The sequence below is a fragment of the Aotus nancymaae genome, unplaced genomic scaffold (assembly GCF_030222135.1).
Source record: "Aotus nancymaae isolate 86718 unplaced genomic scaffold, 86718_ANA_hifiasm-v0.15.2.pri h1tg000046l, whole genome shotgun sequence".
Lineage (NCBI taxonomy): Eukaryota > Metazoa > Chordata > Mammalia > Primates > Aotidae > Aotus > Aotus nancymaae.
Window position 1 is genome coordinate 19843158 of NW_026988460.1, and position 12131 is coordinate 19855288.

At 36.9% G+C, this 12131-nt stretch overlaps 1 protein-coding gene and 1 pseudogene across 4 annotated transcripts in view; one reads left to right on the plus strand and one right to left on the minus strand.

Annotated features, from left to right (window-relative positions):
- The window catches only part of RAD18 (RAD18 E3 ubiquitin protein ligase), a 103878-nt gene that overhangs the window by 74810 nt on the left and 16937 nt on the right, over positions 1-12131 (minus strand). For 3 of the 4 annotated variants that reach the window (XM_012471044.2, XM_012471035.3, XM_012471052.3), the window contains exons 3-4: positions 3846-3907; positions 2527-2597 (exon numbers count right to left, since the gene is read on the minus strand). In XM_012471044.2, the coding sequence (XP_012326467.2) occupies positions 2527-2597; positions 3846-3907 (133 nt within the window). Of the gene's footprint in view, positions 1-2526; positions 2598-3845; positions 3908-12131 lie in introns of those variants that run through there. The other variant, XM_012471059.3, reaches the window with a different exon arrangement.
- LOC105730102 (peroxiredoxin-1-like) lies at positions 4690-5485 on the plus strand (annotated as a pseudogene).

Consider the following 12131-nt stretch of genomic DNA (forward strand, 5'->3'; position numbering starts at 1 on the left):
TGTCAGCCTTGTAGCTGAAAACCTCTAAAATTATTTCCAATATCCTTTTGATATTATTAAATCTAGAATATTAAATATTTAAAGTCATAATGGCACGTAAAATGACAATGACAGATGAGAATGCCAAGAAGAAATAAAACTGACAAACAATATAAATATCTTACATTTTGGTCATAGGATTAAACTTCCTCCCTCATAAATCTTAAACCAGAGTTCAAACAGATAATGAAATTGGTTAGCTTGAATTTTGTCCCTCCTAAGTTTGCAAATGAAGTACCACAGCACTTTACATGTGACAAATGTTCACCACAAGGATGATGCTAGGAATAACAGCAATTCCAAGAAAGCAGAGAGAAAGGAGCAAACAACATAAACCATCCCAAATCTACAAAGAATGCTTCCCACCCTACCACACCCACTATAATGAATAATTAAATCACCTATTCCTTTTGGGAAGGAGAGGGGACAGAGGAGAGCTCAACAATTCCATGACCTCCCCTTAAGTTACACCAAAAGGTCTGTGAATCCAAAGATACTGTGACCACTTCTCTTCAACAAACAGATGCTGTTATTTGCAAGGCTTCCTTTATCCTAGCAGGAAAGTTGTTATGCTTCGGTACTAGCTGAGGAAAAAAATAAGCCTTGAGAAAAACGGGCAATAAATTCCCTTTTAAAGGCATGGCCCCACTCTCTCATAGATTTCAGAAACTAACTGGTGAAAAACGTTAAGAAAAACAGTAAGTTTAATTGGGAAAATCAGATAATTTTAAAGTTTCTTAATCTAGGAAACTATGCCAGCTTTTTTAAACTTCTTTTTAAAACTATTCCATCTTTTTTTTCCTTAAGGAAATAACTAACCATCCAATTTCTAGAATGCACATGAAATTAGCTCAGAGTACAGTCGGCCCTTCAAATCTGCCATTTCCACATCTGTGGATTCAAGTAATCACAGAGCAAAAATGTTCAAAAAATAATAAAAGTAACAATACAACAATAAAAAATAAAATAAAAATTTAAAAACACAGTATGACAACTATTTATATAGCATTGTATTAGGACTATATGTAATCTAGAGGTGATTTAAAGTATAAGGGAGGATGTGTATATGCAAATACTATGCTATTTTATGTCAGGGACTTCAGCATCACAGACTTTGGAATTCTCAGGGGTCCTGGGACCAATCAATCCCCTGTACTAAGAGACAACTATACTAAACTTGATCATTTTTAGAATGCAAACCAATAAAGAAATGTGCAATTCTACTGAAAGAAAACTGTTCATATTTTTTAAAGCAACATAAGGTACCTCTAAGAATGTTCCAACAAGCCTAGAAGTTCCATCCAGTCACATGCCACATAATGACGCTTTGTTCAACAACAGACCAAATACATGATGATGGTTCCATTAGATGGTTCCATTAAACTTATACAAGTGTAACGTCCAGTCCTGAAAGCTCCGTTCATGCTAAATGCCCTATATAGGTGTACCATTTTTTATCTTTTATATCAAATTTTCACTGTACTTTTTTCTACGTTTAGATGATAGGTACCATTGTATTGCAACTGCCTACCATATTTGATATAGTAACATATTGTACAGGTTTTGTTACCTAAGAGCAACAGGCCCTGCCATATAGACTAGGAGTGTAGTAGGCTATCCCACATGGGTTTGTGTCAGTACACTCTATGATGTTCACACGACAACCAAATTGCCTAATGACACATTTCTCGAACATATCCCTTTTAAGCAACATATGATTAAACTTAATTACATGGGCACCTGACCACTATCTAAACACAGTACGTCCTTCATAAAAATTCTCGCTTGACTTGCATGATTAAAACTAAAAGTAATTCAAGATAGTGAAACATGCCTTTTCATATCCCTTTGGGTGATCAAACTCACTTTCACACATTCATGCAACTGACAGGAATTAAAGCTGCATATCTGAGCTTTATAAAGTACAAGCAATTACATATTTCAAATGCCATACCATTTAATACATGCTGAATAAGTCAGATTAAGAATTAATAGATTAATATATAGCAGACAGAATCAATTATAGATATGTGCATATACAGGAGTTAGTACACATATATAACATACATATATTACTTAGCTCTGTCTATTGAGTGGGCCTAGAAGCAATAACACCCCAGTAGCAACAAGCATATCCAGCACCAGATCCTGGTCTCTAAATATTATTCTTCAATAAGAGGAGCTCCTTGGAGAAATGGCTGATTCCAGGACTTGGGCAGGAAAACGAGTATCTTTAGAGCACCCAAAAGTAAGGAGGTCCTCAAATCTGCATTTTAACTCTTAATTATTCTATACTACAGGAGAATTTGTTAAGTAAAGGAAGGAAATCTTACTTTAGTAAATTTTCATGTGTGAAAGACTACTGTTACTTCCCTTCTTTGACTATAAAATATGCAACCCTGCATTTCCTAATCCAAAAGTGCACAAAGAGAGAACACATATACAAGGCGAAAGTAGTTAGAGGTTAGTCGCAAAATTAAATCATACCGTGCAAAATTCAAGCTTTTTACCAGTTCATCTAATATGCGGTTATTTTTCAGATCTGGCTCTGTGACTGTCTAGAAAAAACAAACAACAGATGAAAAAAGGTCAAAAACAATAATTAATGTCATAATCTTATTTTAGAAAATGTCTGACCCATCTTCCTGAGGTTCTCCATCCCACTAAGTCTTCTAAGGCAGCCTCAAAATAAAGTTCATTTATCTCATGCTAATAGGAAATTTTAAAACAGTGAATCAGTATCTGCTGACTGGAAGCCTGATGAAAGCTCTCCAAAGTGTCTCTTAAAATCATATACACTCTGTACTGACTACAATCAAAACTAATATAAGCAAGAATCTTTCTTCAAAATGCTAGCACTCAGCTTTCTCAAAACTTTCTCTTGACAAACAGAAGAGGAATGTTTTTTAAGTACTAACATTGCGAGAGGCATTAAGCATTCGAGAGAATTTTAAAGTAAGACTGGTTTTCAGTAAGGCAAGAGAAAAGTGATAAACCCAATACTTATTTAGTATGAATAGTACACAGTTTATCTCAGTGATGAGACCATCTTGACAAAAGCAGTGTAATATATTACAAAGATCTTAGACTTGGGAGCCAAATCACAAAATTTCTTACATAGAGAAATAGTTTCGAAAGGTTGAATAACACCCTGATACCACGTACCTACCAGAGAGGCAAAACTAACCAAACTCCTTACCTAGTCCTAGTGTCCGCTCTGTTAGACCTCACCTGTCTCTTCTTTCATTATTCCTACTTACGTTTAATTACGCTTTTAGTCTACTTTTCCACTATTCCCACTACTTGAACAGTTTCAGAAACAATAACAACAAACATCCAGTGTTTTCCCTAAAGCTCTGGGAGAGGAAAGAGGTAAGAGAACAGGTAGGCTGGATTGAGCCCAATGGCCAAGCATATTTACCTTCTGCACAAATACGTAGACCAGTTCTTTGCAAATAAATAACCCTATCATTAGAGTTTCTACCAAAGTGAGAAATGACTAAAAATTAGAAGCCATAAAGACATGGGTCATAAAAATAAAGAGTGCTACATCCTGAATTTAAAATTAGTTTTTACTTACTAAAATACATTTAGGTTTTCAGAAATCTTGACAAAAAACTGAACAAAGCCCAGCTCTTCCTACACGTACTTTAGAGGTCCTTTCTGAAAATGTCTTTCATATAGCTTAATTCAGTAACTGCACATCACCCTACATATACACAGGCTTTTATGTATACAAAAAAAGAACAGAAATATCTGCTTGCAGCAGTCAGTAAATTTTTTAAAAAAAGGAAACAAAAACTCACCACACAACAAGTTGGACACTGAGTTTTATAGGACAGAAATTTTCTTATACAGAGAGAGCAGTCTGCAAAACACAAAGTGCAACATAATGTTAATTAAGCTATACTAATAATACAGGAATATAAGTTCTAACAAACTCTTAAGCCCTAGACTATTTCCATCATCTAAGGTACATCATCATAAGTTTAAATTTCTAGTACCTCTACTTTATGCACACTTACACATGTGATTAAACAGCATTTTAAGGAAAGGTAAACATAAATATTTTAAGTCCTTAGGATACCACACTACACAAGCAACATACATCACTGTGTCCTCCATCTGCAAAACAGGAACTATATGTGCAAGACTTGGGCTGGGTACTGTATAAACCTGCCGTACAGCTCTACTGCCTATCATTTGAAAATATAAATTTTGAAACAACAGGCTGGGCATGGTGGTTCACACCTGTAATCCCAGCACTTTGGGAAGCCAAGGCAGACAAATCACGAGGTCAGGAGTTCAAGATCAGCCTGGTCAGCATGGTGAACCCCCATCTCTACTAAAAATATCGAAAATTAGTCCAGCATGGTGGTGTGCACCTGTACTCCCAGCTACTCGAAAGGCTGAGGCAGGAGAATTTCTTGAACCCAGCAGACGGAGGTTGCAGTGAGCCGAGATCGTGCCACTGGACTCCAGCCTGGGCGACAGAACGAAACTCCTCTGTCTCAGAAAAAGGAAAAAAAAAGAAAGAATATATACATGTTAAGAAAAAATAGGCTTCTAATTCCAGCACTTTGGGAGGCCAAGGTGTGCGGTTGGAGACCAGGCGTTGGAAACTGGCTTATCCAACAAGCTGATATGAAGATGTCTTCAGGAAATGCTAAAATTCAACTTCAAAGCTACAGCTGTTATGCCAGATGGTCAGTTTAAAGATATCAGCCTGTCTGACTATAAAGGAAAATATGTTGTGTTCTTCTTTTACCCTCTTGACTTCACCTTTGTGTGCCCCGCGGAGATCATTGCTTTCAGTGATAGGGCAGAAGAATTTAAGAAACTCAACTGCCAAGTGATTGGTGCTTCTGTGGATTCTCACTTCTGTCACCTGGCATGGATCAACACACCTAAGAAACAAGGAGGACTGGGACCTATGAACATTCCTTTGATGTCAGACCCAAAGCGCACCATTGCTCAGGATTATGGGGTCTTAAAGGCTGATGAAGGCATCTCATTCAGGGGCCTCTTTATCATTGATGATAAGGGTATTATTGAGCAGATCACTGTAAATGACCTCCCTGTTGGCTGCTCTGTGGATGAGACTTTGAGACTAGTTCAGGCCTTCCAGTTCACTGACAAACATGGGGAAGTGTGCCCAGCTGGCTGGAAACCTGGCAGTGATACCATCAAGCCTGATGTCCAAAAGAGCAAAGAATATTTCTCCAAACAGAAGTGAGTGGGCTGTTTATGCCAGGTTTGCAGTGGGCAGCCATGAGAACAAAACCTCTTTTGTACTTTTTCTCCCCCCATGAGTAAAACACAAGACTTCAGATTCAGCTGAATTGTGGTGTGTTACAAGGGAGGCCTTTCCTACAGAGAGTGGAGAGACCAGCCTTTCTTCCTACAATAGGAATGGCCGGAGTTGTGTTGTGGGCAGGCCATTGATTTGCATGATGTATCAGGAGAGAGCATCAACCCATTGATCTTTTGTAGTTTGTATTAAACTTGAACTGAGACCTTAAAAAAAAAAAAGAAAAGAAAAAAGAAAAAATATATAGCCAGGTTATCAAATTAGGAACTTCTATATCTTAATTCTATAAATAATGTCCATCATCCCACATTTAACAAGCACTTTTGTGGCAGGCACTAAGAAAAGAACAGTATATAAGGGAAAGTTCTTGAGCTCAAGGAGCTAATAAAATAGTGAAGCAATTACAGCATAATTCCACATACTATATCCTAATAATTTAAGCAGGAAATGGGCATAAACTAAATTCACCACACTCAAGGCAGCATAAAATGTTCTTCCAAAGAGAAAGCAGATGTAACTAATAGAATGGTACCTTACTAATTAGCTAAGCTAATTTTCACTAGTAGCCCAAATTCAGCTGTGTTAAGAGGCCTCATTAAAAAGGATTCTATTTAGTTGAGGAGGAGACAGTACGATTTCAATGGTACAGATATCCAGAAAATAAATAAGTCTTGCCAGCCTCAGTAAGAGTACCCTAGGAGGAAAACAAAGGAACACATTATGAAAAGGATAAAACAGGCAACACGTTGAGTTCTTCTAGGAAACAAAGATGAATACGGGGGACCAATTTGGCATGTAAGGGGCTTGGAAGTCACCACTCTGTCCTAACAACAAGTAAAAAGCTGAACAAACTGAAAAACCAACAACTTTTCTTAGATCCAGCAGAAAAGCAAGGTCACAGGGCAAACTGCTGGCCCCCTAGCTGGAGAGAGAGAGAGAGAGAGAGAGAGAGAGAGAGGTAATACAATCACAACTTACTGGAACAGAAACCCACAAACAGAAACCTCCACAGGAACCAGAGAAGAAACCTGTGCTGGAACCAGTGCTGGAGTAGGAGAACTGAATTGCTGGAAACTCAGTGTGGGCAAGTCTGAGAGTTAAAAACTCCAGGGAACCCTGTCATTGCAGGGATGGGGAGGATGTCCTCACATTTCTGTGAGTTTTAGTTCCAGGAGTTCTACAAAGTTCTCACAGTGAATATTGGAGAAAAATCCCCTAGTCCTTTCAGCAGGAGGAAGGTAAAAGTAACCATTTCTAAATAAGCCAGAGTAGTCTTCTTTTTTTTCTGCAATGTCTGCCTCCTGGGTTCAAGCGATTCCTCTGCCTCAGCCTCCTGCATAGCCAGGATTACAGGTGTGTGCCACCACACCCAGCTAATTTTTGTATTTTTAGTAGAGACGGGGTTTCGCCAAGTTGGCCAGGTTGGTCTCAGATGATCCACCCGCCTCGGCCTCCAAAAGTGCTGGGATTATAGGCAGTGAGCCATTGCAACCTGGCCCAGAGTAGTCTGTTCTTAACAAGGCCCTCCCTCAGGAAAAACTATTTTACCAGAGCCGAATCTACTGGGATTTTATCAGAGCCCAACTGACTCAGGAAAAAGGAAATATACAACTCCAGCCCTCTAGCCATCCTGTCCCATCTAAGGAGGGGAAAACTGAGGAGTACTAGTGACATTCACAATCCAGGGACAAACTTCACTAAAAGACAGACCTAATCATAGGACAATAGAATATGTCCCCTCTGTCCATACCTAAAGGCCTATTTACTGCAGTTCCTTTTACCCAGTATATCATTTCCAGCTATTAAGAAAAAAATCACAAGGAGAAACAGTTTCAAACTGAGCAAGCAACAGAACCAAAGTCAGATATACCAAAAATATGTGAAATTATCAGACCAGCAATTTTTAAAAACTATATGCTAAGGGCTCTAATGGAAAAAATAGACAACATGCAAGAACAGATGGGTAATATAAGCAGAGAAGTGGAAATTCTAAGGAAGAATCAAAAAGGAATGCTAGTGATAAAAAAAAACCATTATAACAGAATGCCGTTGATATGTTCATTAATAGATTGAACACAGCGGAGGAAAGAATCTCTGAGCTTTAGGACATGTCAACAGAAACCTCCAAAACTGAAAAGAAAAAAGAAAAAAAGACCGGAAAAATGGAACAGAATATCCAAGAACTGCAGGACGACTACAAAAGTTGTAACATACACATAATGGGAATATCAGAAAGAGAAGAATGACAGGAACAGAAGAAACAGTAATAGCTAAGAATTTCTCCAAATTAACATTAAGCACTAAACTACTTATCCAGGAAGATCGGAGAACAAAAAGCAGGATAAAAGCAAAAACAAAACAAATAGACACCTCAGCCAATCATATTGAAACTACATAAAATCAAAGATAAAGAAAAAATCTTGAAAGAAGTTGTATGGGGGCCTTATCTACAGAGCAGCTAAGATAAGAATTACACCTGACTTCTCACAAACCATACAAAGAGAGTGCAGTGAAATATTTAAAGTATTGAGAGAAAAACACCACCAACCTAAAACTATATCCTGATTCAAAGGGTTTTGGTCAGTAAATCACATCCTTAATATGTGACACTGATTCAACAACAACAAAAATTTTTTAAAAATTAATAAGTTGTTACTATTGAGTTGAATTATATGAAACTGACATTTTTTGTTAAGTTAAAAATGGACAAATATTGGCAATTTCATGTGGTTCAACCAAACATTACACTTAGTATGTGCTCTGTTCTAAGCACTTTACATATATTAACTCTTCTGATCCTTACAGCAACCCTGAGGTTGGTATCAATATTAGTCACATTTGACAAGAAGAAAAATGAAGCACAGGGCTCAGCCAACTTGCCAAAGATAATGGAACTAATAGGTGGCAAAGGCAAGCACCAGAGTCCATACTAATTTAAAATTACAGATGCTCCTTGACTTAACGTGGGATTACATCTTGATAAACCCATTATAAATTGAAAATATCCTAAGCCAAAATATACTTAATATACATATCACTAGTCTGGGTAAAGATCAAAATTCAAAATTCAAAATTCAAAGTATGGTTTCTACTGAATATGTATCGCTTTCACACCATCTTAAAGTTGAAAAATACTAAGTCAAATCATCGTAAGTCAGGGACTGACTATATTTAGAAATATTTGTTTATTATAAATATATAATAAATACTATAAACAAATATATATTATATATTATACTATAGATTATGTATGATTACATAATATAAATATGTACTATGTATAGTTATATAATACATACATATACAATATATTGTATATATAATATATATACATGTTACTATGTACCTATATATAGTATAAGTATACATTATATATTATGTATACTTATATAATATAAATAAATAACATTTAATAAGGTCACATGTACCTTTTAAATTAGTATTTATAATAAGGCTACTGCTTTCTCTTCTACATAATCTTGTGTATCATTCCTTTTCTTTTCTTTTGAAATGTGGAGAACCAGATATGGAGTCCTAAGTATATCAAGCCTTAGGCTTAATTTCAGTGTACTAGACTACTACCAGATAGGTACTGGTAAGCTGCAGACCAGCATAATTTATTTTCTGGTAAGCAACTATGACAACCCTTCCATTCAAGGGAGAACAGCTGAAGAGTTTGGAATTCATGTATTCCCAGAGGCTTCATTTAAATCACCTATGAAGTTTGTCTTTCCATCCAAGAAAGCCCAAAAAAGATGTGTGGACAGAGTGGGAGACAGTACAATAACAACAGTGAAATAAAGGGTAGTTTCATGGAAACATCCAAGCCTTGGGAGAGAGGGCATCTCTAATCCCAAGCAAGATGCTGCAATCTGCTGGCTTTCAAACATAAAAAGAGTCTAGCATCTTAACACTACAAAGGAATTTTCTAAAACTTAAACCAATCCTTTTTGTGTGAAATCTTAAGGATTTTATGAAAAAGAAAAAAAACTTTTTAGAAAAAAACATCTGAAGTGTCCAGTTAAAAGCAAAAACTCCAGTTCCCAAAGTGAAAAGAACAGGAGGTCCAAGAAAGCTGAGAAGGTTGGCATCTGCCTCCAGTTCTAATGTTAAGTAAGGGACAGTTAGGTGATAAGAGAATAACATCCCTCCAACTAAAGACTAGCATTTCAAAATTTCCAGAAGTGCAGCTCCGCAAAATTGTATGTCCCTTTTGTATGCATAGCTATTTCTCTTCTCTGTCTTGTTTCACAGTGCTGCTTCATGAGAATACAAAAGAAGATAGATAAACACATTGATTACTTCCCTAATAGAATCTTATGTTGTCTCTTGAATTAGCAGAGGTTTGTGAGTGGAACATCTCATATTTCAGATTTTTTTAAAAATGAAATTGCTTTTTATTCCTACACAAGCTTTGATTAATTTTTTGAGTCCAAACCCACAAAAGAAAAAAAAAAGAAGACTGTTGGCCAAGCTTTATAATAATAGTAATTTATCAGTGTTCACAAGCCAATTATTTCATCAAGGAGCAAATATTTTGATCACCTTCCATTATCAAATGAGAAAAATTATGCAAGTGCAAAGAAAATTGGCACTTGAGCATATCAATCTATTAGACCATTTCTCACTTAATGGTGTTTCACGGGTTAGAGTAAGTCTGCTCCCTCTTACCACCAAAATACTCTTTAATAGCACAAATTTGGATCAATTTAATTGACCATTCTGCCAAGGCACCCCACTCACACCTTTGTACCTGCAGAACTACAAATGTAGTGTTTATTACTCATATCCAAAAACCAGAACAAAACAAAACAAAGTGATTTAAAATGATAAATCATAAAATGTCTAAGAAGCAGGAATAAATACCTAGGATTCTGGATCACCAATTCTAGTCAATCCAAGATGATACCAGAACATGACAGACCTGGCTTCTACTAAAGCTCTGGGGGCTTTGTGTCATTAAAACAACACTACAGACCCAGAGCAAATTTTAGACATGACATGACTTGTGACAACTGGTGTTCAGTAGAAAAGGCCTACTGAATATTGAGACTTCGAATGTAAAAAATAAATCATCATTACTGAAATTTCCCTCCACTGACTTCCTCTTAGATAAAGAATGGCATAAGTGTCAGCTGTTAAGTTATGAAGAAGTGAGCAAAGGACATATATCCCTAGGGAGGGAAACAGAAGACTAGCACTTACATCGCGTGAGCTACTTGAAAAACTGGTTTCTCAACTGCCTGAATCTACACACTGATAGAAAAGGGAACCAGGTTGAGAGTCGCTGAGAACAAAAGCAAATGTCTGGACTAGTACCACACTCATTGGCCACTATGCCTCCCTCAGGCTCAGCAAGGAAGAAAACAACCCCAACTTTCTCCCTGGGAAGAGAAGAAGTGGAACACGGTCCAATATTCTAGTTTTTCCAAGAGCTGCCCAGAGGACTAGCTTTTATCTCGCACCACTAAGCATGAACCCAGGATGTTCTAGTTGACTGGGAACTGTTAAAAACAAAAAGTGCTGGGTGGCTTGCTGCTGATTCTGAGGACCCATAGTACTGCAGACAGAAGCTGATATAGCTCTGCGGCTTCTCCTGGGAGGGGCGGTAGGGAGAGAACAGTGGAGTGTGCAACCAACATTTGACTTTTTCAGAGGACTGCCTATGGGAATGGTTTTTGTCTCACTCAACTTTGGGTGCTTTGGATTGACATACTTTAGATTCTGGAGGGCAGCTGAAAACAAAAAAGAGCTCAATGGCTTACAGCAACTCTGGAGAACCTGCAATACCATGGTCAGACACCAAAGAGAGAAAAAGAATACCAGCTAATGAAAAAATTGACAAAATCTCTCTAATTGGGAATTTATAATCACAAGCCCAAGGAAGACACATCAATAGAAAAGGCTTAAAAGAAGAAAAAACAAAAACAACAACAACGACAACAAAATCAGCATTATTTTTAAGGCTGGAGAAAAAGAAAAAAAGAAAAGAAAAAAAAAGGACAAAAAAAGAAAAGGCTTAAAAGGCCCCCTAGAATCCGCAGTCAAGCTGACTAGTGAAGGTCTTTCTCTATATGGTAGTGCCCCCTTATCCACAGGAGAGACATTCCATAAACCGCAGTGGATGCCTGAAACCACAGATAGTACTGAATCCTGTTTATACTATGTTTTTTCCTATATGTACTTACCTATGCTAAAGTTTAATTTATTAATAGGACACAGTAAGAGATTAGGAACAATAACTAATAATAATACAGAATTAAAACAACATACTATAAAAAAAGTTATTTAAATGTGGTCTTTCAAAATATCTTGTGCTGTACTGTAGACTGTACTGTAGATCTTAGCAACCTCAACAAACAATTTTCTTTCCTTTCCTTGTTAAGTCAAGAACTTTCACCTTTTCACTTAAAGGAAGCATTTTACGATTTCTCTTTGTCATATCCGAATTGCCAGCATCACTAGTCTTGTGCTCTGGGGCTACTATTAAGTAAACTAAGGGCTACTTGAACACAATTATTGTGACACTGCAGCAGTCAATCTGATAACTGGGATGGTCACTAGGTGATTAACAGTGGATAGCATATGTAACATCAATACACTGGACAAAGGGATGATTCGCATCCTGGGCAAGACAGCACAAGATTTCATCAATGCTTTACTTAGAACAGCATGCAATCTAAAACATTAATTATTTATTTCCATAATTTCCCATTTAGCATTTTCAGATTGCAGTTGACCACAGGTAACTGAAACCACAGATAAGGGGGGACTACAGTAC